The sequence below is a fragment of the Rhinolophus sinicus genome, linkage group LG12 (genome assembly GCF_036562045.2).
Source record: "Rhinolophus sinicus isolate RSC01 linkage group LG12, ASM3656204v1, whole genome shotgun sequence".
In the NCBI taxonomy this organism is placed as follows: domain Eukaryota; kingdom Metazoa; phylum Chordata; class Mammalia; order Chiroptera; family Rhinolophidae; genus Rhinolophus; species Rhinolophus sinicus.
Genome location: NC_133761.1, coordinates 28047064 through 28074854, shown reverse-complemented (window position 1 = coordinate 28074854; position 27791 = coordinate 28047064). Strand labels below are relative to the sequence as shown.

General features: G+C 34.8%; 1 protein-coding gene across 1 annotated transcript; it reads left to right on the top strand.

Moving 5' to 3' along the window:
* Positions 1–29: 29 nt before the first annotated feature.
* DCAF13 (DDB1 and CUL4 associated factor 13) lies at positions 30–27791 on the top strand. The gene is made up of 11 exons (XM_019750634.2): positions 30–188; positions 3828–4027; positions 4606–4713; positions 8893–8982; positions 10449–10604; positions 13812–13889; positions 15799–15881; positions 19512–19676; positions 24510–24645; positions 25826–25989; positions 26871–27791. Exons 1-11 carry the CDS (start codon positions 119–121, stop codon positions 26956–26958), a joined length of 1338 nt encoding a protein of 445 aa, XP_019606193.2. The 5' UTR covers positions 30–118; the 3' UTR covers positions 26959–27791.

The window sequence follows — 27791 nt, the reverse complement described above, 5'->3', positions numbered from 1 at the left end:
GAAAGTCACATGACAGGAAGTAGTCTAGAAGAAGCGGAAGTAGAATTAGCCGGAGGCGGCGGCGGTAACCGCACCTGGGGGGAAAGGCTCGTGGAGTCCGGGAGAACTGACCGCCAAGATGAAGGTGAAGATGCTGAGCCGGAACCCGGACAGCTATGTCCGCGAAACCAAGTTGGACTTACAGAGAGGTGAGACACGGTGGTAGGGAGCGCGCCCGCCTTGGGTCTGCGGTCGGCTTTTGCCTCGTAAAGGTGGCGGCGAGATGCGCTGTAGTCGCGTTCTTTCCCTGTTCTCTTTCTCTAAGGCAAACTTTGTACAGATCAGGCCGTTACGAGACTGAGTAGGAGACAACTTCTCTTCAAGTCCTTTTTCTAAGAACTTTCTCTAGCGGTAAGTGGGAAACTTAGCCATGTGGAGAATGCTTGCGCCCCCACTACCACCACCCCCCCGCCAGCTGCTGCTCTCAGGTTTTTCTCAGGTTACTGTTGTAAAGTGGAACTTGAATGAACCAAACTCGTAAATTGAAGCATTTAACTGTTAAAACAGTCTTCTTTAAATCTCCCTGTTGCTCTAACTTCTGGTCACTTTCCTACTGAAAGTTATATACTGCTGGTAATGGGAAGAGACAAAGGTGAAACTTAAACCCATCAGTTTTCTCTTAACAACTCTTGGAATTGGGAATGGTTAAAATGAAATGAATGAATTTTGTTTATCCGTACTGGTCTATTCCCCCATTAACGTGCTGACTGCTTATGAATTATAGCTCATGATACCTAAATCATAAGTGACCAAACATATGAGAACAGACTATTCTAATGAAGAGAATAAGAAGTTCAAGCGCCTTAAAGCAGGAATGAACTAAAGGCAGAAAAAAAAAGGGCCGTGTAATCAGTGTTTGAGTAAGGGGTAAATGATAGAAAATGAGGCTAGAACAATGTTTCACTATTTTGACTGAGTCGTAGAAGTTATCTGTCTATACATATGAGCTTTGCTAAGAAGTAAGTACGGACTCAACTCAGAAAATGTTTACGGGTTAAGTAACAAGACAGTTATATTTCTAAAATGCAAATTAGGTTCTGCATTTTAGACTTGGACTTGACAGCAACTTTCTTCCTTGAACCTGGTCCCATCTTCCTCTCTAGTTTCACCAGTCACTACTTTTCCCGCAAGTAGCTTATATTCACCCTTGCCAGTCTGAGTGCATTTCAGGCGTTCTCTTTTCAGGCATCCTGTGGCACACACCAATTTCTCTCCTTCACCTGGGAAGCTTTCTCTGAACAGCAATCCTTCCATACTTACGTCTGTGGATCCTTCATCTACCCCCCATTTAAGTGCCCTTTTAAAATAATATCAGAGTGTTTATCACTTTGGCTTTTGATTATTTTGATTGTCAGTCCTTCTCGTCAGACTGAACTTGGAGAGAGGGGAAGAATTGTACCTGTTTCTATATCCACTGTGTTTAGACACCTGGCCCGTAGTAGTTGCTTTATAAATGTCTTAATGTGGGCATGAGTGAATGACTGGCTGGTCATAGACTCTCAATGTTAGGAGGTTATTAGTCATCTGATCTTGTTAAAGGTCTTATCTTTGCTAACATCTTCCTGTTTCTTTATACTTTCTGATGAAAGTGTTAATAACAAAATGGAAAAAGAGTATAAGTATTGGAGTTCTGTAAAACATACAGTAAGGAAAACATTTATTATCTTCCTTTATTTCATTCTTTTTTTAAACTTTTTTTTTATTAGTTTCAGGTGCACAAAACAATGTAATAGTTAGACATTTATCATTTATATCCCTCACACTGTGTGAACCCCCCTTCCCCCATCCACTACCCCTCTGACATTGCACAGAGTCATTAGATTTCCACTGTCTCTATTCCTAATGCTGTGCTCCGCTTCTTGTAACTATATATATACGATGGATGTCTTTTCTTTGGATCTGCTTGTCTTTGTGAAGTGAAGGCAGTCCTCCCTTTGCACAGTACCAGCCCCGTATTGACTGAACCAGCCCCACTCTGACATGTTCATAGTGACTGAAGACACATCTGTTAGCACAAAACTGCAAAAGGAGGAATTGGTTCTGGTATGTCTGTGTTCCCAGTAACACAGTACCAGGCAATAGCTAGTTCTGCCTGTATCTTTTTCAACTATGGTAGCAGTTAAAACCAAACATTGAAATACATTAAGTTAAAACCTTTGAATCACTCTATCATAGTGTTAAATTGAAATTTGTTTTTAAAACAAGCCTCTTTAATTACATGCTCTCAATAAATATGGTTTATATATGTGGAGGGGGGAACTTTGCTCAAAAACTGTTGCTAATGGGGCACCTCAAGAGTTTGAAGACTGCCACTGCAGGGGAGCCTTGGCGAGTGCCTGAGCGCAGGAGTAACATGTAAAAAGCTGGGTTTTAGGATGATGGTGTAAAGTGCCACCAAATCGGGTGGGGATGATACGTATTACAGTAGTCCAAGTATAAAGTAATAAGGGCCAAAACTAAGTTACTAGAGGTGGGGAAAGAAAGGGAAGAAGGAATAAGTATTCCAAAGAGAGAATATAAGTAGGACTTTAGCTTTTGGCAGTTGGTAATGTGGAAGATGTAATACATAAGAATGAGCTTGATTAAATGTTATGTATAGTGCCATTAATAGTCAGAAAGAAGAGACTGCAGGGTGAAGTTATGAGAAGATGCATTTACTTTTATAGACACTGAGGGGTTTTTAGACATGTAGACTTAGAATTATTTCCTAAGCATGATTATTAACTGAGACAACAAGTTTGGCAGCATAGCATAATAGTTAAGAGCATGGATTCTGAAGGCAGACAGCCTTGGTTTGAATCCTGGCTCCATCACTTCATAGGCAAGTTACTGTTCTGTGCCTCAGTTTCCCCATCTATAAAGTGGGACTAGTAATAGAACCTAACCCATAGGGTGCTGTGGAGGTTAAATGAGTTAATATATGACAGCGTAACTAAAGACACTCAGGGAAGAAGACTTCCAGGACTGCTTCAGAAAGTGGCAAGAATGATGGGACAAGTGTGTTCGAAGTGACGGGAAGTATTTTGAGGGGGGTTAATGGCAATGTGTCTTTTACTGTAATAATTTTTTTAAATTTAAACATTCACCATATTTTTTTACCACACCCCATAAGGTATTTGGAACAGTGTCTGGTAATGGTAAACTATGTGGTTTTTTTTTTTTAAGTAAGTAAACAAATGTGGGAAATGCTCAATAAATAGTAGCTCTAATCATAATCACAACAGTGTATGCCTGTTACTACAGTGATTAGCACTAGGGATTAGTAATATTCCCTGCCCCACGAGGAGCTTAGAGTTCAGTCAGGCAAACATTTATCATGCACTTGTTTTGTACCAGGCACTGGGTAGGCTTAAGGAGTACAAGTGAAGAGTATAGTTGGGGCGGGGGGGCGAATATATATATTTCACAGGCAGCGTTTCCAATATATATATATATATTGGAAACGCTGCCTGTGAAAGCTTAGCACCCAGTTGAAGAGTGTAGTAGGACATATAAAATGAAAAGCTATGTGCGTATGTGTATATATATATATATATATATATATATATATATATATATATGTATATGTAGGGTCTAATTATTTTGCAAAATATATGCTTTCTATGGTTTTATGGTAATTTTGGACGTTTCTGGACAAAAGGTCTCCTACTTTTGTATTCTTCACAGTACTAGGCATAGGTGTCCCTAGCAGTGGCTTATTGAATAACAAATGGAATGATTAGGTGAGGAAGACCACAGGAAATATTAAAAGTGAATTATTTTATTAAGAAGAGTCATTCTTATTTCAGTTCCAAGAAACTATGATCCTACCTTACATCCTTTTGAGGTCCCACGAGAATACGTAAGAGCTTTAAATGCTACCAAACTGGAACGGGTATTTGCAAAACCATTCCTTGCTTCCCTGGATGGTCACCGAGATGGAGTCAATTGCTTGGCAAAGCATCCAAAGAGCCTGGCTACTGTCCTTTCTGGGGCATGTGATGGAGAGGTAAGTGTCATCTCTAAATGTTGATATTTTAAACTGAAAATAGTAATATTACAAATGTGTTTTAGTTTTGAGTTTCTATGGGTTTTAATTGGTTTGATTTCATGTTTCTATGTCTTGTTTAATTCTCAAGTCTAAATTTTGTTTGAATTAGTAATTTCAGTAGTTTCTTACCTAAACCTAAGAAATTAAAAATGTAGTAGCTTAAGACTTAATTTGACAGTAAATAATAAAGCATGTTTGCAGTAAAGATATTTCAGTGTGAGTTTTATTAATAACAGGATGCTATTAATAATTCAACACTTAATTATTTCCCACTCTGGCAAAGAAGGAAAGCTTTGAAACACTTTAAACTACAATGGACGGAGTATTTAACAGATTGAATATTCTGCTTGTTGGTATATTTATCCATATGCATTGCATTATTTTAATCCAGATGATTTTGTTTTTAGCTGTCTGGTAGAGTGATTCATACATAGCCTTTTCAGTGTTGAATTTATTTTTCTTGGAATGCAGTACGCCTGTGCCTGAACGTTTTATATTTACAATTCACTGGCATTTCCTGGTATGCTTTATCATAGGTTAGAATTTGGAACTTGACTAAACGAAACTGTATCCGTACAATACAAGCACATGAAGGTTTTGTACGTGGAATATGTGCTCGCTTTTGTGGGTCTTCTTTTTTTACTGTAAGTATCATGCAATTAAGTTACTAACTCTTTTCAACATGTATAAGATTAATCTAATTGACTATTTCCCGGGTTCATTTATTTGTTCCAAGGCCCTTTTGGAATTTCACAGTGCAAAATATCTTCCTAAAACCTTAAAAAGTCCTAGTTGTCTTTATGTAATCCATCCTTCCCCTTACTTTTTGATTTTTTAATAAATAATTACTTAACATAATTTTGAATTAGTATCCTATAGAAACTGAAAAAAGGGTTAAGCATTGTAAGACTAGAAAGGTAGTTTAGTTTATTCTGGAGGCTTTTCAGTGCTAGGGATGAGTAAGTTGTACTGTGTAGTACGTCACAGAAAAATGTGTGTATGGGCAGGGGGTAAGATATATAACATAAAATTTACCATTCTGACCATTTTTAAGTGTACATTTCAGTGGTAATGAGTACATTCATATCATTGTGTAACTATCACCACTATCCATTTCCAGAAAATTTTCATTTTCCCACATTGAAACTCTGTGCCCCAATGAACAATAATTCCCATCTGCCTTGCTCCCAGCTCTTGGAAACCACTGTCCTACTTTCTATATATTTGACTCTTCTAGGTATCTCTTATTAGCAGAATCATATAATATTTGCCCTTTGGTGTCTGACCTATTTCACTTAGCATGGCCTTAAGTTTCATCCATGTTGTAGCATGTGTCAGAATTTCTTTCCTTTTTAAGGCTGAATAATCCATTTTATGTATATTCCACATTTTGTTTATCCATTGACCCATCAATGTACATTTGGGTTGTTTCACCTTTTGGCTTTTATGAATAATGCTGCCAAGAACATTCGTGTGCAAATGTCTGTTCGAGTTCATTGAAAATTCTTTTAATGGGAATGACAGAACCTAAGCTGTGCTTTGAGATGATTAATTTGACAGCAGTAAGCAATAATAAGAGTGAATGCTGGGGAGTGAAAACAGTGGAAAGTAGTTGTTAGGTTTGGAAACACTTTGGAGGTTTGACAGGCTTGGCAACTGAGGGATGCCTCGGAAGCTGGTGGTTATTGTTACTGAAATGGGGAAACCAAGGGTGTGAAAAACTTTATAGGGCAGTGCGAATGCGAAGGCTATGGTGTGATGAGCAAGACTGTCAATGGGCTATGTTAAGTGAAGATGTCTGCCAGACTTACAGATGCAGGACTAGAGCCCAAGAGGGAAGTCAGAGCTAAACTTAGCAGCATCACTACAGAAATACTGATTGAAGCCATGGTGTGGCATCATTGGGGGGAAATGAGATGGAAAATGTAGAAATCGGAGATGTTAAGGAAATAGCCTTGGGGAATGCCTACCTCTACAAATGGGAAAACTTGGGGAGTAGCTGGAGAACTAGAAGAGCCTGTGAATGAGCTTGATGTCTCAGCAGGAAGGGGTAGTTGGTTTGTGTGGACTACTGCAAGGTCTGATAAGGACGAAGACTGAGAATAATATGTTAGGAATGTAGACCTGCAAAAAATAGAAAGTTAAAGGTCCTGCAGTTCTATAATTTTAGTTCTAACACTGATAGCCATTTCATGTATATCTTTTCAAATGTTTTACCCTATATACACAACAGTTTGTGTATACATACACACCAACTATGTAAATCTTCCTTATTCAGTGGTGATTTTTTAAAGAACACGTTGAGTAGTGTGCTAGGTGCAAAACCCAGATTGCAAGGAAATAATGAAAAGAAGAGATGACTTCTGGGAAACCTGAGAGCTACCTTTAAATATTTGAAAGATTGTCATGTGAAAGAGGAAATGGACTTATTTGTTGTTCCATATAGGAGCATTGGGAATAGGTGTTAATGTTAAAAGATTTGGTTTTGGTGTGAGGAAAAACTTACTTGCTGTCAAAAACAAAAATAGGCTATATTGCAAAAGCATTTAGTAGCTTTTCACTATAGAGGGGTGCAGACAAGTTTCATGATTCTGGATATGTATGTTGTAGAAGGAATCAGGTGGGAAGTTAGAGCGGACTGCAACTAATCTTCCAGTTAGCTATTTTTGATATATTGATTAGTTTAATTTCCCAGCCAGGGGATTTATTGTATACATATATTTTTAATACTTAAAATGAGTAAAGGCTGGAAATGTTTCATATTCATTATTCTTTTCTCCCTTCAAATATTTTTAAGTAATGTTTGCTTGGCTAGAGATGAGACACATGTGAAAACTTCCTGGCATAATTTCAGCACTTAATGTTTCAAAAAATGTTTAATACACAGAGTTGGAGAACCTTTATTACCTAAATTTCATAGTATCTACAGTGTCCCAGTTTGTGGTACCAACTTATTCAGCTTACTCAGCCTAGAGAGATGAGATATTCTAGCCCGCCACATATTCTCGTTTGGCTCCTCATTTCTTCAAGATGTTGCTGAACTGTCTGGATTGATGGTCTGCTACTGACCTGTACTCAATAGACTTGTACAGAGCAGTTTAGACATTTACGAGGAAGTTTGGTCTTGAGCTTGCAGACACCATTTATCAAAAGCTTGAAGAAACAGTTTTCAGGGAGAGTGTTCTCAATGACAGTTTTCCTGGCTTCCATAAATACTAAAATATTTCATTGGGCCAAGCCAGATGAGCCAGCATCTCGGTACCTAGATAACATTTTACTGCCTGCCAATAGAATTGGGTTTGCAGAATTGAGTTTTGGTATGATGCCAGTATCTTAGATTCAGAGTTGTTAATAAAAGACAACCCTATTAAATACTTTTTGTCTATTATAAGGATGGTAAGGATTCTGTTTATCCGTGTCCTCAACAAAAGAAATTTCTGTCAGACCTTTGTACCAAAACCTCTCTCCTACTGTGTTTCCCCGAAAATAAGACCTAGCCGGACCATCAGCTCTAATGCGTCTTTTGAAGCAAAAATTAATATAAGACCTGGTATTATATTGTACTGTATTATAGTGTATTTTGTATTATATTATATTTTGTATTGTATTGTATTGTGTTATATTAAATTATAGTAAAATAAGACTGGATCTTATATTAATTTTTGCTCCAAAAGATGCATTAAAGCTGATTGTCTGGCTAGGTCTTATTTTCAGGGAAACACGGTAACCACTTATCTATTCTAATGTCATGAGTACTGTGAATTGTTTTTTGGGAAGGGCTTCCTTTTTTGAATTTGTTGCAAGAAAAGAGCTAAATTCATATTTTTCCAGTAGACATACATATATTTGTTAATATTTTTATTTGAAAAGTAGATATAGATTGTGTATGATGTGGAAATGTAAAAAAAAAAACCAGAAAGTTAATGTACCCTATGCTAATTTTAGTTAAAACTAGCAGTTTGGTATATATACGATTTTTGTTCATCACCACATATATTATTTTGTGTTTCTAACCCAGACCAGGTTATATTATGCACTGTTTTGCAGCTTATTTCACCTAATATCTTGAACATACCTGCCAAATACCCAAGTCTAAATTACCATGGTTTGTTGCCTTGCCTTGATTGGAGCTGAGGTGCCAACACTTCTACCTACCATTGCCTCTTCACCAACTGTATAACTGTTATCACAGTGAAAAGGCAAATGATGTCTTTACTAACATTTTGAAAATAGTTTTGACCTCATGGAGTTCTGAAAAAATTCTCATGGTCCTTCAGAGGTCTATAGTTCACAGTTTGAAAACCACCAACTTAATAGTTTCTAGAATTTTGTATCAGGTAAAGAACGACTTTATTCATGTCAAGTTCATAAAAATGTCTTCTCTCTAGTATTTTTATGTTTTTTATTTCATTTTCCACATTTAAAGTTAGCTGAAATTTTATGTTTATGTCAGGCATCAGATTGGATCAAGTTTTTAAATGATAACCTGATTACAATATCGTTTTGTTGCAATCCATTTTTCTCCCTAATTTGAAATGCTATCCTTATTGCTATATGCATTTTTTGCCGTTACTTATGACTTCACTGTTTTCCACTCTTATTCTTTTTTTGCTCTACTCATACTATTTTATTTTTAATTTTCTGTACTATATATATTTGTCACAAATCTATAACAAGGTGAGATATAAATGCATCAATAATTAAGATACTGGAAGGATGTGGTATGTGTTATTAAAAGTGGGGATATTTACAATTTGATGTATATGTTGGCACGTTTATAGTTTATAAATGTTCATTATCATCATCATCATAAATATTTCTAGGTTGGTGATGACAAAACTGTGAAGCAATGGAAAATGGATGGACCAGGTTTTGGAGAAGAGGAAGAACCATTGCATACAATATTAGGAAAGGTACAAAAAGAAATCAACTCATGCTTTGTCTATTAAAATTTTTCTCTGTTACTTAAAATTATTTCATAATTTTAATTTCCAAAAGATGTAAATAAGAAAGCAAAGACTTTAGGCCATAGTAATTGACCTATTTTAATTTTAAGCACTATTTGATGCAATTAAGGTCCTCTGCAGTTAAAGAATTTGATTTCTGTTTTTAGCTAGAGAATGTAATGAAACATTTCCCTGGAGGGAAATCTATAAGGTAAAAGGTCAGAAAAAATAATGCTTTAGTTTCTGTCTGATTTATATCATCATATATCTTATACAAAGTTCAGAATTTCTTACTTAAAAGAATCCTTTAGGAAATGAAGAAATATAATATGTGATGACTTTTTGTATAAATCTTATGTACATTTTTTATAACATTCTGCAAATCAGGTGATATGGTTTAGTTATAGCTTAAGTATAATTCAGAATATTTGACCTACCCATGTTTTATAATGCTTACATTTTCATATTAAGCAAAATTCTAAAATTAGATTTAATCTTTAAATATATGCAGTTTTAAAATCACTTTGTCATTTCACTATTATAGTTTGTATATAAGTCTGCTTTTCAGGTTTCAAGAGGTTCGAAATGTTCTTAAAGGGACATGGAGGTGGGGTATGAGTATAAGATGGAAGTAATTTGCAAGTGGTTAAAAAAAATTAGTAATTCCTAAAACAAAATTAATTTCATACTTGTAAAATGCCTTTTCTCTAAAAGTTGCAAATGAATTTTAAAAATTCTTAGTCATATCTCTATCTGTGGCATTGGCAAGTAATTCTCACTGTGGACAAGTTTGTAGGAACTATATTCATGAATAAAAAGTGATTAGAAACCTGTAAATGCTGTTAAGAGTTCTTAAAGTATTGGCTAAATATTTCCCTATAATTTGCTTTGTAATGTTTTTTATCATATAGTACAAAGGCAGACTTTAATCTTGACCTGAATAGATTAATCACATAATTGAAGTGAATAATAGCAAATTTATGAGATTTTGTTGCTTTTAACAATATTTGCATCCACCCTCACCAATTTTATTTCTCCCTCTAAATTTTAATCCAGTGGTTGGTATCTGTGTTTCTGTCCTGGGAGTCAGTACTTCACATGTTCAATGTGGAATGAAGTTTGTGTTTCACTAGTTGGTTTCAAGAACCTCCATTACCCAATGATGATTTAAAAATACTTCAGTGATATATATTCAAACATAATTAAATTCATCCCATGTTAATATTTTTCTTTATTCCCAAATGTGTGATAAGAAACATTACTCCTTATGGTACTGTTTTCTCCTTTAAGTGAGGGCTTCAAAGAAGTTTCTCTGTGAACGGCGATCTTTCTCAAAAAAAAATGAGTGTAGATAAATATATTTAAAATACTATTCTGTAGATTAGGAGTAGTAATGAAAAGACTCATCTATAACAACCTCTTTGCTTTTAAAGACAGTGTATACGGGAATTGATCATCACTGGAAAGAAGGCATTTTTGCTACATGTGGACAGCAAGTAGATATTTGGGATGAACAAAGAACCAGTCCTATATGTTCAATGACCTGGGGATTCGACAGTATAAGTAGTGTTAAGTTTAATCCGATTGAGGTAATGTTTCTTTTTTGAAATATTTTCTGTTTCCTTATTATTTATAATTTCAGCTCTGTTTAGAAAACTTTTAAATGTATGATATAAGATTTTTCTGAGTTTTAATGGTATTCTGGCATTTGGTCAATTTTCCAAATTATATCTGAGTTCTGATATTTTTGGTGAGATCTTGACATGTTTGCCTGCTGTCTGGTCCCAGCTACCAGTGGTCCCAGCACTCTTAAAGGAGGGTGTGTGCATGTGCTCATGGGGATAGAATTCAAGTAAATACTGTACTGTGAAACTTCGGTCTTAACTTATGCCTTCAACACTCACGTGTCACAGATTATTACATCATTCTCTAGGAAAATGTTATTTTCCTTAACTCGCTCAGAGGTCAGAAAAAAGAGCGTTGAGAGAAGTCTGAAATGTCATTCCTAATTCCTTCCCAGTCTCAGGGAAGAATTGGAGATTGGCTACTACTTATTGTTAATTCAGATCTGACTTTAGGAAAGGAGGCTGCCCTGAAAGCCAAGTTAGCTCTTGGACTCCAGGTCTTACCCAAGCCTTTTGTGAATATATAGAAATAGGTGAACTCATTGTCCAGAAGGCTCAGTAGAGATGCCTTTTCCTGTAGAAAGAAAAGGAAATTGCTGCATATGTAAGCTGATTTTAGAAGTTATCAGATTATCATGTTAGACAGTATAAGAGAAAATCCTGACACACAAGTTTTATACTCTGGGAGACCCAAGCTGACAAAAGGAGGGTAGAAAGGCCAAGTCAGGGTAGCAGGGTATAAAAATTGTTTGTGTGATGTATTGGAACATGAGGTGCTTCAGCATGATGTGAGCTTGGCCTTGTGCTACTGAGAAGTCAATCAGAGGACAGGCTTCCTGTCCCCAGCACATATCTGCATACATACTTCTGGGTGGGGTTATCAGTCTAGAGCAGAGATTGGCAAACCATAGTCTGTGAACCCAGTGCCTGTTTTTGTAAATAAAGTTTTATTAGAACACAACTATGCCCTTTAGCTTACATATTGTTTGTAGCTACCTTTGCACTGCGGTGCCAGAATTGTGCAAACGCTACAGAGATCACATGGCTCACAAAGTCTAAAATACTTATTCTCCGGCCCTTTACAGAAAAATTTTGCTGATACCTGGTCTAGAGTATCTATCTGTACTATATTTTCCTTATTCCATCCTCTACCTCTCTTCTTTTGTTCGCTGTGGTTATAGGAGTGAGATACAGCATGAAGGGGCAGCCAACTCTGCAGAATTAGGCCATGGTGACACTAGACAGAAGCGGGCTACAAATACAAGTGATTTGTGGGAACATTTCATGTCCTGCTAGATGTGGAACTAACAGCTTGAACTGTTATTACCAGCCAGTGTGCCCTTGTTGTGCCTTTGACCTTCTATAGTCCAGACTTTTCTGTATATTTGTTTCTTTATTTTTAAAATGAGGTTAATTATACCTTTCAGTGCACTTCATAGGTTTGTTGTGAGTATAAAATGTGATAATACCGGGGGTGTCAAAAAAATGTATACACATGATTTGTATTCATCTTTTGTTATCAATATAGGGTATACAATTTTATATTGAGTATTACAATTTTAATAGTTTTTTTCCTTTCTTAAAATATGTATACATTTTTTTTTGGCAACCTCTGTCTATGTGAATATTTTTAAAAGGCGCTGTCCAAATTTCAGATGGTGATGTTATTACTATTTAAAAAAAAAAAAGAAGGAACAAACATGTTGATTCCTACTTCTCTGAGGGAAGATCTTTCACTTCTCTATTTTGATGAATACCTGTGTCAGAAGAACTGATGGGTAATTCTAAAACCATAATTATTAGTGATGACCCAGTGACCATGTTTTTCAAATTTGCTTGTATTAACAACTATTTGTTCAGCTGTGTTCGTGGTCTTTTTGTTTTTTTAACTTATGAGTTGAGTTGGTAACAGCAAATGGTGTTCGTGTCTCTTGTATGAAATTTAATGGAAAAGGCATGTTGTAACGAACAAATGGAGTATATTTGTCTCCTCTAATCATTAATAACAAAATTTTCTGTTAAAATACTGAAACCTAGAATTCTAATGAAGCCAAAAGTTTATGCTAAGCATTGTTACATTTTTACAGGGTGCAAGTCAGCTTTCAGTCTGGGTAGAATTTTTGCTTCGCTCAGATCAAAATCTTTATTTTTAGAAATGGAACCTGGTCAGACCTTGAGGTAACATAATGAGATACTAAGAAATGTTGAGAGGAGTCACTAGGGTTAGGTCTCAAACAGGAAGTGATTTAAAAGTGTTTTGGAACCATAATGATGTTTTATTTGAACTTTGTTCACACATGTGGTAGGGGTTAGCTGGCCACACAGTTGTTTAGTAAATAACTCTTGTTGTTCCTCTTATATTTGCAATAGGAAGTAATTAGTAGGGGAAGAAGCCAAGAGTTGTTAGTGTCAGGAACCATGAGTGAGCAGGAATGGTGCTACAGCGCGTGGGATTCAGGGCTCCACTGGTAGCTAAAGGGCTTATTTTCACTTAATGCCAAGGATTACATAAGTACCTTGCATGTTTATAACTGACTTACAAATAAATATTTGAAACAGTTAAAGAACAGGCCTGATTTAAACAGAGGCTTAATATACCTGATGAAATGTTTGCTAATAAAGTAATAATTTATGTAACTAAGAAATATTGCCATACAGATACTAACTTTTAAATTATATTACCTAATGCTGCCCGGTTGCAGTAAAGTTGACATATTCCCACATTGCAGTGTATATTGGTACAACTCTCTGGGAAACGATTAGCCCTAAATATCAAAAGCCATAAATTTTTTAACGCTTTTTGATTCAGTAATGCCAATATTGAAATTTTATCCTTAGGAAAAAAAAGCTAAATGTATGAAAATGCTCATTAAAGTGTTATAATACTGAAGAAGAGAAAGCAGGTCTCAGTTGAGAATGGATAAGTAAAATATGTTGTTACAAAATAGAACACAGAATTATGCATGTGGATTTAACAGTGAAAATACTTGATTTAGGTTGCTGAGATTATGGGTATGAGTGATTCATTGTACCCTCTTAAAATGGACTTTTAATGTTGTAACTTTGTATCCTAAACATAAACATTAAGGGTGATTAAATCATTTGTTCACTGAATGGACATGGTTTGCTGCCAAGCCTGACTTTTAACTCATGATTGTTACTTATTTTTAGACATTTCTCTTGGGAAGTTGTGCTTCTGACAGGAATATAGTACTATATGATATGAGGCAAGCTACTCCTCTGAAAAAGGTGAGTTTCAATTTGTCTTCTGCTTTATACAATTGTTAATGCATTCCTCTGTAAATTGAGTGACTGAAAATATGGAGCAAATGTTTCTTCAAAATTCAAAAAAAAATTTTTTTTCTTAGAGATGTTCTCAGAACCCACAGTGATTGTAGTCGCATTCGCTCAGCACCCTGTTACTTTTTATACACCATTAAATTTCCACTAGGTACTGGATCCTGATCTTCTTTGTCCTCCATAATGCCAGTAAATTTTAGCCATCCAGTTAGCGTTTATTAAATTAAAAGTTCTTAAAAGTATTACATCCCATTACTTCAGGCCCCAAGATTATCATATGACACGTACAGTATTTTATTCCAGAAAGTTTTATAACTATGTAACCAAGTTTATTTGTTTAGTTACATGCTGATGGGTACTAGTTTGGTGTTTTGTTTAGATAAACACTATCCTGTTCAAGGTGACAGATTTCCCAACAGTGCTAAGTGGTCTTTCCAGGACTTAGATATGAAAGCTAATACAACCTTAGGCTGACTCTAAAGAGGGAGAAAAATATTGTCGGTAAAGAGAGGAGTGCCATTATAAGAAAAAGGGTATAAAGTTGGTTTCAAGTATGTACTAGAATTGTAAGTACAGAAGAAGGGTTAGACATCATTGATGTACCATGAGTTCATTGTCATAGTCTACATGTAAAAGATGTGCTTCTAATATTTTTGTTGTTCTTCAATCACTTTTATAATATGTAATAAATTTAAGAATATTAGAAATAGAGTATATTCATTGAAGTTTGAACTTGACAAATATGATAACCTTCCAAAGTACCGCTTGAATCATTTCACTCACTCATGGGATATAGTGGGAAGATCCTACATGAAGTTTGGTTTTAGACTTGAAGCAGGTCATTTAATCTGTGTTTCTCCTGTAAAACGGTGATATTAATGACTATCTTGTAGCACATTGGTGAGAATACATGATACTTTAAGCATTTATCAGAAAGCTAACATGAAGTTCTTGCTTAATAAGTAGTAGTTTCTGCCCCCTCCACCCTTCAAGTTTTTAATTGGTGTTCCATTGTTTTTCGTTTGAAGAAGAGAAATGTAGCCTGGCTTTCAAGGCCCTCCAAAATCTGGTCCCATTTTGTATTCCATTCATTTATTTGTTTCAGTCAGTAAAGCAACATATAAATAGGGTTTGTCACATTGCAGGTCACCTGGATGGATGCAGAGATGCTCTTTTCTCTTATTTCTTCATTCTATTTGCTAGACTATTGATGTCTCTTCTATTCTCTCCTAAATGTAGTAGTTCTCAATCAGGGGTTGTACTCTCCCCACCAGGTGTATTTTTGGAAATGTGAGATGGGAATTTTAGAGACTGGTACTGGCGTTTAGGGGGCAGGTGCCTGGGAAGCTAAACATCCTACAATGGACAGTCACACAGTGTAAGATTATGCTACCCAAAATGTTCCTATTGAGAAGCTCTGTAATAAACTGGTCTTTCACAGGGCAGCGCAAATCTTGCTTGTCTTTTGAAACCTTTCTTCTTCATTTTAACTCTAAGCTCACGATTAATTTTACCTCTAATTTGATGCTTAATCACTTACTGCTTCATTGTTTATATTTTAATTTTTCTTATGTATGTCTCATTTTCCTGATTAAACTATGTTATTTGAGATCGAGGGACCATATATTAAGTATTTTTATATTTTTCAATATTCACCATTGCCTGTGTATTCAGGAAGCAATTATTGGTTGGTGTCTTTTCCTATTGCACCGAGTCAAGTATTGAGCACATAATAGGTATTCTCTAAATATTTGCTTAAATCGAAGGGGAAAAGAAAGGAAAGGAAGTGAAGTGAGAAATTATTCATTTTAGAGGGAATTAATTTCATAGTAATAGGCTAGTATGTTTCCTTTCTCAGGTCATCTTAGACATGAGAACAAATACAATTTGTTGGAACCCTATGGAAGCTTTCATTTTTACTGCAGCAAACGAAGATTACAAGTAAGTTTCCGTCTTTTTAAAACTTATTTCTGTCAGAAATGGCTCAATTATATAAGTCTTACTAATTAAATAATGTTTCCTACGTAGTATTCCTTCCTATATGTTAGAACACTATCATTTGTTTTGCTAAAAAAAAATTTTTTCCCCCGAAATTGGAGAACAGCTACTAGCTTCTTAGAAAAGTATTCTCAGTTTTCAAAATGATACTGACAAGAGACAATAAACTATGACCTGTGGACCAAATCCCGTCTGCTGCCTATTTTTGTAAAGTTTTGTTGGAATATAGCCACACTGGTGTACTGAATATGGCTACTTTGTGCTATAGTGCCTGAGCTGAGTAGCTGCAATAGAGACCATATGGCCCAGAAAACCAAAAGTGTTTATCGGCCCCTTTACAGAAGAAGTTGGCTGATCTCTGATGCAAACTATGTAAATAATGACTAAACCATAGGTGTCTTAGTAGAAACTAAAAATATCTACTTACAAAATTTGTAGCTCTTCAGGTAGATGACAACTCATGTAGGCATGTTATCAGCCATCACTGTTACTTCAGTAAGACAAAAGGAGAAACATAGTTTCAATCTTTACCTTAGTATTTGTAGATATATTATTCTGTGACTATGTAAAAGTGACTTAGTGGCCTCATGTTCTTTGCCTAGATGCAATTTTATGATTCCTTGTATATTGCTTTAAAACTTGTTGAAGCATTTCACATTGACTGTCTTATTTATCTTTGCAGTATCCCTGTAAGGTGGATAGACATGTGTTAGCCCCTTCTTAAAGATGAGGCTATTGAAGCAGGGAGTTTAATCTCGTAGTGAGAAAGGAGTGTCTTAATCAATTTTTTTATCCAAAACATTTATTGTAAGTGCTATGCATATGGTAGGTTCATAATACAGGGTTTTTGGGTGTTTTTTTGTTTTGTTTTGTTTTTTTGAGAACGTGGAAGTTCATCGTTGGGTTGAACTTTAGAGCTTCTGCGTTTAAGTTCTGCGTTCTTTCTGCTACTATTTATGAAAGCATAAATTAGCTCGGAAATAGGATTTATTATATGATGCTATAGTGGTACCCACTAAAAACATTTATTACGACTTTCTGTACTAAAAAGTTCAGTTGGATGCTCATTAATTAGCAATACCAAACCAAATTAATTGAAGCCCTTTTAGCCTTTATTGACATTTTGAAATCAAATGGCCTTGTTCCGGTTAAAGGGGTTAAAGGCAAGAAAAGAATGTCCCGTAGACCAACCTTATTAAGGTTTCTAAAGCTCATTCTAATTGGCTATTTTGGCAAGATAATCTTTTTTTCAGGGTATCCCTGGAATTTCTTATTTCTTGCCTTGGGAAGAATCACATATGGCACCTGAAACAAAGAATACATTCCTTGTAAGAAGTGACTGTTAGAGTACCATAATTGCTCTTACTTGAAAGTGATCTTGCTATGGTATCCTTTTTCTATGTTTTTAATATTTTCTTTTATTGCCCTTTAAGTAGTCTAATGATTCTGAATTAGAAACTGAAGTTCAAGCCTGGACCCAGCCAGTAACTACTGGAAGAAATATGGACAAGTTGTGTAAACTAGCTCTGTGCCATGGTTTCATCCTCTGTAAGATAAGAGTTGGAACAGATGATTCCTGAAGAATTTTATAACTCAAGACATTGTTTATATAAATAAATGTCCATTCAAACGGGTCGATTTGCTTGTAATTTGACTAAATTTTTAACCTTTTTCTAAGGTAGAAATTAAAACAGAATTTACTGAAAAACAAAACAAAATAAAAACAGAATTTACCAAAACAAAGCGAACCTGATTGAAAACCACAGCTCTAGACAGGTAATGTAAAGCAGTTTGTCAACTCAGAAATTTAACCTCACAGATCAGTAGGACCTTGGATGACTATCCTGTGGTAGTTATGTTGGGAGATTTTTAAGAGGAACACTAACTTGTCTCTTGATGAGAATTTCATGGTATTTGGAGTATTTTATCATTAATGTCAGTGACTTTTTGTAGTAAAGATATTGAAAAACATTCTTTTCGATGTGTTAGGGTTTTTTTAAAACATTTTCTTTTTGAACTAAAATTTGTAAAAAGTTGCCCAAAAAAAGGTCTTAAAAATAGCGCCTGTCAGCCAACTTCCCCTAATGTTAATGTCTTCCATAACCATAGTTCAGTTAGCAAAACCAAGAAATTAACATTGGTACCATACTATTAACTAAACTGCAGACTTTGTTCCATCACCAGTTTAATGTTCTTTTTCTATCTGAGGATCTAACGTAGGATGTTGAATTTGATTGTCCTGCCTCCTTTGTCTGCTCAGTCTCTGTTCCTCGGTCTACCCTTGTCTTTCATGACCTTAGTACTTTTGAAACGGACTCACTTGTTTGTTATTTTGTAGACTGCCTTTAATTTGGGCTTGACTGATGTTTCTCATTATATTGCATTTTTTGGCAAGAATATCACAAAACTGATATGCCTCTGGTGCATCAAATCAGGGTTACATGATGTCAGTGTGTCTTATAACTGGTGATGTTAACCTTGATCACTCAGTTAAGGTGGCATCTGCCAAGTTTCTCCACCATAAAGTTACTGTTTTTTCCTCTTATAATTAACACATACCTTGGGGGAGATACTTTCAAATTTTATAGCTGTCCTGTTCCTTCTCAAACTTGCGCTCACTAACCTTAGCATCTTAAAGTGTTTTGATATTAGGAAGTTGGTCACAGTAATGCTGTTTTACTGTTGTCCATTGTCTATGTTGGCTCAATTTGAAGTGCTGTTCTTTTAGCTGTTGATTAAGAAGAATGTTTTAAACCTTTACAGTCATGAAGTTACTGTTTTTACCAATTGTGTACGTGTAGTTTTCTAACTTTACTACAGCCTTTGAAAAGCTGTGCTCACCCTTATGTGTATCATTGCTAGTATAAGTTAGTGCAATTTTGTTGGAAATGATTTGTCAACTCAAGCCTTAAAATGCTCATGACTTTGGACTTAATAATCCTACTTGTAGGAATCTGTCCAAATTTATTTGAAACCACCTCATTCAATTAAAGATTTAATGTCAAAAATTGAAATATTGGAATTTTATTTAAGAATTTATGAATAAATTATTAATGAATTTAAATTATAAATTATTTTAACTCATGTTTAAATATACAACCATTAAAATATTTTCAAAGAAAGATTATTCAGTGAATAAATGCTCATAATGTATGCTACATGAAATATCTGAATACAGAGCTTTATTACACAGTATTATTGAGAGTATCAGATACTCTCAATTTTATTAAGAGTATATATATTTAAATTTCATGGTGAAAAGATTACAAATTACTCTGTGGTGACTTTCTCTGGGTGGTGGAATTAAAGGTAAGTTTGGTACTCTTTGTACTTTGAAATTTCCACATTTTCGACAATGAGATTTATGTTTATAAGGATGAAAGTGTGTATGTATAATCTTAAGAGATAATAAAAACTATTGGTATTTTCCCTTTCCCTTTTCTGCTGTCTAAGGAATTAAGCTGTTGATTTAGATGTGCATTATTTAGCAAATGGTCTTTCAGTAGTATCTCTTACAATTGCATATGCTTCTTTATAGAAATTTGTATCGAGTAATTAAAAATCCTTTTGCAGCTTATATACGTTTGACATGCGTGCACTGGACACTCCCGTAATGGTCCACATGGATCATGTTTCCGCAGTGCTTGACGTGGATTACTCCCCCACTGGGAAGGAATTTGTGTCCGCCAGTTTTGATAAATCTATTCGAATCTTTCCTGTGGATAAAAGTAGAAGCAGGTATGTTACTCCCAATAAACCACTTGTTTTTGTTGGATTTTTCCTTGTTTTAAGCATCTTTTTTTTTTTTTTTAAGTGTGTTTGTTTGTGTGTATGCGATGGCGCCCACACCCCGGTATTGTAATGTGGGGTACCAGCTTCCACTGTGTCATCTATGGGCAAAACCTCAGCCTTTTGGGCAGTTTCTTTCATTGAATAGGATGTTGTCTTTATATAATTTGTTGATAAGAAATTTTAGTGTTTGCCTTAGGAGAAAGCCTTTTATTTTAGAATCATTTGTAAATGTTTTATAGTGAACTTTGTTTTATAAATACTTTGTTTTTTTAGAGTGATTTTAGGTTTACAACAAAATTGAGAGGAAGAAACAGAGATTTCCCATATGTCCCTGATTCCACACATACACAGCCTCTCCCTCACTACCAACATCGCCACCCGAGTTGTCCGCTTGTTACCAAGGGTGAACTTACATTGACACATCATAGTCATCCAAAGTCTGTAGTTTACCTTAGGTCTCATGCTTGGTTCTGTGGGTTTGAACAAATGTATAACAGAGATCTATCAATGCATTATCATACAGAGTATTTTCGTCGCCCTAGAATATAGTAAATTTAAACATTTTTTAAAATTGATAATGAAGAACTTAGATAAGTTTTTCCCTAATACAGTTGAAGAGCAATTAATAATACCATATATTTGTTATTTCTTATTCAAATTCAGTTCTTACACACTAAGGCAAAAAAGAAAAAGAAAGAGAGAGAGAGATAACAGTTTAAGTAGTCAGGATCATTCTCCCTCCATTCCGCTTAGTAGGTATATGTCCTGGAATGATCAAGAGGTGGGAGACAGAATTACTCAGCTGTCCTGTACTCTGTGTGTGTCTCATTCTATAAGCGCATTGAGTGTCTTCAGGTGTCTAAGATGTGTGTTGTTTTGTACACCTTGGCCCTCTACTACATATTATACATTATTGAATGTAGTACGTATTTCTATTATCTATATTGTATTATTATATTGAGGTAGTTTACAGAAAACTATAAGGTTTGGCACTTTAAGGTTTTTAAGGGTAATTTTGACTACGCTTGATTTTTTGCTTTATAGCCTGACTTTAAAACCTAACTCCTATGTAAGAGACAGACTTGTACAGTGTACAGAGCACTTTTATACACATTCTTCTTGTTCCATAGTAAGGCCTTACATATGTTCCTGGAAGCATATTCAAAGCAAATCCAAGTAAACTGGAGGAAATTTATCTGTAAAAAATAATGATTGTTAAAGAATTATGGTGTCACTCACACTTGAAGATATGACCACCTCCATTTTAATACAATAATATTAATAACATTAAAATTTAAAAAGAAAATCTAAATATCTCTAAAGTACAATAAAAATACATACAAGGGGTGCCAAAAAAATGTATACAAGTGGACACTTTGGTCAACGTTGCTCAAGCAGTAGTTCGCCATAATCAGAAGTGTCTGGACGCTGATGGTAACCACTTTCAGTACCACTTGTAATTGCAGAAGTCAAACGTGACTCGTATTCATCTTCTGTTATCAGTATATATTGAGTATTACAATTTTAATGGTTTTCCTTAAAATGTGTATAAATTTTTTGGCACCCTTTGTGTACACACACACACACACACACACACACACACTACACGCATGCGTATGCCTATATACATATACTTTATTGAATGGCCTGGTCTTGCTTGATGAAATTATAGTTCAGTGGGGAGAAGATGGGCTTGGTGAACGATAACGAGGAAGAAAAGGAAAGGAGAAAAATGAGGGAAAGGAAAGAACAGAACCTGCATATGAGGGTGAGAGGTAATGCCCTGGGCTGGAGGACAACATTAAGGAGCTGGTAAAGCAGTTTACCCGACTTTGTAAAGATTGATGGTAGCAGAGAATTTTTCTGGGACTCTTTTTTTCACTTAAAAAAAAAATCTAGAGAGCCTTCAATTTGATATTGTTTCTACAAACAGGGTGGGAAAATCTCACTATTTTAGTGCAGTGATGAGAATTTTAATCATTACTCTTAATGGTAACTAGCCTAACTTCTACTGTGTTGAAGGTTTCTGAACCATCTGCTGAAAGAATGCTGTTTGTTTTCAAAGGCATATTGTGTCCTCCTGACTCCCCGTCTTTCTGTTCCAATAGGGCCAGGACTAGGGTGCAGAATTAAAGGAGTTACTCATTTTCAGGGTTGTGCAAGTGCCATCCCTACGTCTACACAACCCCGAAAGTGAGTGCCTCCTTCAGCGTTTACACTGTTGCTACCTCATTGGCCTTACTCTAATCCCAGCCCTGTGTTCACAACCGAAAGCACTTTCAGACCAAGCTTCCTCCTGAGAGTCAAGCAACACACCCATACCTTTTTTGTCATAGCCAGTCTGCTTATCTCTTTGGTGTTTTTATTTATGATAGTTGTATCTTGCTTTCCTCCAATTTAAGGAAGCCATATTGATTCCTATCCCACCTTGTATCGTCATTGATTGCCAGCGAATTATTGTCATCATCACTGTGTATCTGATTAAAAAGGTCTTTGAGTCAAATGCATATTGACGGGAGCATGCTGACAACTTTGATAGTCATTCCATCCCCAGAGTTTCATTCCATCATCTCCGCTGTAGAACTCCTGGTGTTGATTTCTGTATGGCTACTAACTTGATATTACCCAAACTGTCATAAACGGTTTGTTGGGATTTTTCAGTCAGGCCCAAGGCAAGGCTGATAGTTTCCACTTTTCTCACCTTCTGGAAAATATTAAGCATCAAGAGAATGTGACCCTTCATCATTTCTTGGCACCAGAACCTCCAAAGTAGTAGGGCACTATTTTTCCAATAGGTGGGAAAAGAACAAAGAAAGAGTAAGAGAAATGGGAGTGTTTAGATACCTATGATTTCAAGGGTCCAACCAGTTGAGTTTAAGCTGAACTATTTCAAAATCAGTATGGACAACTAAATACAAGTCTAGCTAAAAAGGTGAAATTAAAATTGTATGAAGTGAGGAGTTCTTACACCCCATTTCTGGGTAATTGTCTGCTGATGTCATTTGAAGGTTTTATAATCATAGTCTTAGTATGTGTTACTTCCTGTTCTGTTTACATATAAATGATATTCCCTCTGACCTTTGCCTTCATCTGCTTGAAAGCTAGTTCTGTTTGTTTCCATGTGGCCTGCTCTAGTTTCCTATCATTACAAACATCCAATAACACAGGCAGTGCTTTGAATGACCTGTATTTTAAAAATATTTTCCTTTGAAAGACCTTAAAATGATTAGTTATTTTTAAAGTAAATTCTGTGTAGATTTTTTATAACTACAGTTAAATCGATATTTGAACATAGGCTTCTATTGGGATTTCATGAAATATTTACTAAGCAAACAAGTAAATCAATTACATTTACATAGAGCAGTTAGTTTATTTTGACTTTGTATGTAAAGAATTTAAGTTTTTAAAATATTTATCTCTGAATAGTATAACTTGTAATGAGCTTTATATATCTATCATATGTACAAGCATAAATGTATCTGGAAGTTAACTCTGCATAGTTTACCAGTAAGGAGGGTTCTAAGTTGGTTAAGTGACTAACCATTAGATTTGACTGGTCTAATACATGAACAGGTTATTTTTAATGGTTACCAAAGCCTGATTGAATTTCCTAATATTTGTATTTATTACATGGCTATAGGTGGAAAAGGGCCTCTTAAATAACGGAGATTATAAGAATTTAGTCTTGTAAAGCAGTGCATTGAGAGGCTAAGAAAAAGCAGTTTCATCTACTTTTCATTTTAATAGGATGTTCTTTCTAACCATTTTCCTACTTTTAGAAGTAAATTTAATATGATTTATGTGCATGTTCACTTAGGACCTGAAAACATATCTTTCAGAAACAGTGTAAAAGACTAACTTTGTGACTGTATTTCAGAGATGTTTTGATAGATACGAATTGTGTTAGATTTTGACATCATGTATGGGTTTTCTTTTACTATTCGTTTGCTGTGCTTCTTTCCTTTCTCTAAGTAGTCTGCATTTTGAGTCTTTTTTTTTTTTTAATCCATATGTGGAAAATTTATTTCTTGAGAAGTCTCATCTTTTTAATTTTCTGTGACCTTTTACTTTCTTTTTAATGCTGTTCTTCACACTTCCCAATATAGCATCTTCTGTGAATTCACTTAGCATGTTTCACAGTCTTTCCAAATAGGTATGATATTTGACATCTCCATTTATTAAATGATTCTTAACTCATCAGACACTTCTGTAGCCCTCCCTTTCTTTTCACGCATGTAAATCAGCTCTCACTTCAATTAAGTAAGCTTTCTAAACAATTTTACCAAAGCACAAATCAGATATCATGATCAACATGCCATGATGTGCTCCTTGAATGCCATTGCATTTATTTTGTTTTCCTGTAAAATGAAAAAAGAATAGTATGGTGGTTGACCAGAATTGCTTTGAGGGTACAAGGGGGAAGCTTACAAAAACACTCCATTTCTTATTTTTATAAAATTATTCCGGGTTCAACATATTTTGTGTTATATGCCTTCAGTTATTTTGTGAACTTTTCTAGGCATCTAGTTTTGCTTAGTTTGTTTATATTTATTTTTCTTATTGGATTCTAACTTCTCTGAGGAGATTTATTTTTAATTCCCCAATACTTGGCATAGAAGATTGTTAGTTTGGTTCAATAAAAATACATTAAAATGAATTTGAATTTCTCTTTTATACTCTCTTAGAACTCAAAAATTGTGTCCTGATACTTGATAGGCAGTGGTTAAAGAAAATCTGTACCAAAATACTAACAGTTTTAACTTAATTCCTCTTCTGTAGGGAAGTCTATCACACAAAAAGAATGCAACACGTTATCTGTGTAAAATGGACTTCTGACAGCAAATACATTATGTGTGGATCTGATGAAATGAATATTCGTCTGTGGAAAGCTAACGCTTCTGAAAAATTGGGTGTGGTAAGAGACCCCATTTTCTTTCATTGTCATAAAGCTAGTTTCTAATTTTATTGGATGTCATTATATTGTAAAGAGAATTTACTTGAAGTGCTTTAGGTATTTTGGTCAAATTGGCATAATTGTGATAAAAAGAAATAACTTAGCACCAAAACAGACAAGGCTGTATTAAGATTTTTTTTTTTTTAGGTCAAAGGCACCTTCAGAGGTCTTTGTTAGTTCAGGTGTTTGATAATATTTGAGCCTTCTTGGTTCTTTGTGTTTTCCTTGAGGTAGGGAGAGAAGATGTAGGGACTAGAAGCTTAGAACTTAGAACACCTATTTCTTTTGTTAAAGAAATAGTAATCTGGCAGATCAAAGGCTGCAAGTCCCTGTGAGTTCTTTTAATATCAAAGGCACAGTGAAACACTTAAAACAAAAAAAACAAAAGGCTTCAGACTTTAAAAAAACATTCAATGAAAATATAACAAATATCATTTTATCATTGGCTAGCTACCTCTGGGTTCTGGGGTTATGGCTGATTTTTTGTTCTTGATATTTTTCTAAATGTCTCACGTTTTCTCTAAGAAACATAACAATGTTTATATCGGAAATAAATTTAAGTTTAAGAAGAAGAGGTTAAGGGTTATTTTCTGCTTAGCCTCAGTAGGAAGATCAAGATATGATAAGCAGTAATTAAAGACAATTATGTTTTACATTTAATGATTGGTAAGTATTACACTATGCCTAATTTTCAATTCATTAAATGTTCCTCTAAGTTGTATCATCCTTAACATTTGCTAAACAAAGGCAGTTAATATGGAATCGAATACTTTCTTTTTCCTTTTAATAGTTATTTCTGTAGAAAAAAGGTTGAGTGGTTAATTTAGCTGGTTTTCTCTGGTATTGATGCCTAGGGCAGGTCCAACTCAGTGGTCCACATAGTGCTGCTCCCTCGCAGTGCTGTTTTTCACTTGCTGGCATTTATCACATTGTAGACATACATACTGCCTAAAAGGAAAGTCAGTGCTCGCAGAGCTGGTATTACTAATAATCTTGTAAAGGGCACAATTACATTGGCAATTTTGATTGCATGTCATAAAAGTTTAGTTTGGGGGAAAGTTTTGGGTGCGTCCTAGGTTTGTTACACTGAAGTAGTACAACACACCAGTCATTCATTAAAATTCAAAATGCAATATTTCAGCTTACATCACGAGAAAAAGCAGCCAAAGATTATAACCAGAAGTTGAAGGAGAAATTCCAATATCATCCTCATATAAGACGAATTGCTCGTCACCGCCATCTACCAAAATCTATCTACAGCCAGATTCAAGAACAGCGCATCATGAAAGAAGCTCGTCGACGAAAGTATGTTTTGGGGCATTTGACTCTATCTCAGTACCCTTTTTTGACTTCCCCTCTCATCTCACCAAAAACAAACAAAAAACCTTCCTTTCAAGGGAATAGTTTATGTGCTGTTACATATTAGAGATGTTTTTGAAGACTTCTGAGTTTTTCTTTTCTAATAAAAGGGGAAGCAACAAACAACATTGTGAGAGTTTCTAATACCTGTTTTTGAGAATATGTTTAAAGGACAGATAATGAAAATAACATCAAAATTTAAAAAATGCTTCAGCTCATGCTAAAAGCTATTGTAAATAGATAATGTTTTAAAAAATGATTTCTACTATAGGTAGAATTAAGAGGTATTATGTATTTTCCAAGTTAAAGAATGCAGAGAACTCATCATGCACATTTTTTAAATAAAAATTTTCTAATATGCTTTATCATAACATTTGGAGTCAGTTATTTTGGCTCTAAAGCAGAAATCCTCCCCACCATCACCATTTCCATATGGAATATTCTCTTTGCAGTTCTTGAATTCATGCAAAGTATTACAGAAATTCTAAGATGGAGCTCTTTTTTTTAGAGTATACAAATGATTATTATTTTTCTGTCTTTGGATAGATGCTAGGGTTGAGTCCCTTTTAAATATTTTAATAACTGGGGCAGGTTTTTAAACTTAATAAAAGGCACTGACATGTAATAAGAAAATAAGCAATTAAATAAGTTAACAAAAGTTGATTTCTAGCTACTTTTTACCTAATTTCATTGTGAAAACTTTTTTTTTCAGTAGAGAGTTTTCCAGTGAAAGAAAATGCTTTGTGATTTTTCTGTGAAAGTTTTCTTTGGTTAAGATGATTTTTCATAAACTTGCTTATGTTTTGTGTATTTTGTTTTATTTCTAGGGAAGTGAATCGTCTCAAACATAGCAAGCCTGGATCTGTGCCGATTGTGTCAGAGAAGAAGAAACACATAGTGGCAGTTGTGAAATAATATTTGGTATTCCCACCAATACTGATGTATAATTATTTGTTATGTTTTGATTTGCAAACTACAAATAAAAATACAGTTGACCCTTGAACAACACAGGTTTGAACTGACTGGGTCCACTTATATGCGGATTTGTTTCAATAAATACACAGTTGGCCCTTTGTATTCCCAGGTTTTGCATCCAGGGATTCAACCAACCATGGATCAAACACAGTATTTTCTTTCCGAGGTTGGGAATCTGCAAATGTAGAGGGTCGACTGAAGTTATATGTGGATTTTCGATTGCCCAGTGGGTCGGCGCCCCTAACCTCCACATCGTTCAGGGATCAACTGTACTGGTTCCCAGTATAACAAACAGTTTAGTTATCTGTATAGAACTTTATTGTTACTCATTTTAACTACCCGGAAATATTATCTTTAAAAGGTGGCCTGGTTCATAAGACTATCCCAACATTTTATCCTTAATCTTCTTTCTTACTAAAAAATACAGTATTTGCAAACTAATTTATTTTTTCTGTTAGAAATTGCAGATATACTTTTGCCCTCATCTATTATTATAGATACTATAAATTTACATTTAAGACCAAACATCTCTTGTGTTACCTTTAATATTACTTTGAATAATTACTGCAATGATTCTTCTTAAGATTTCATAGAACATGTAAAAGAATAATGTCAGAACTTTTTTCAGTTGAATTTACTGTCTGTGCTTTGTTCATATTTGGCTTTTTGAGACTTTAAAGATGATCAGCCTGCATTTATGTAACTTTTATAATTGATCATTTCAATTTATAGTCAAGTCACAATAATAAACATCCTTTTTCTCAGCATTGCAA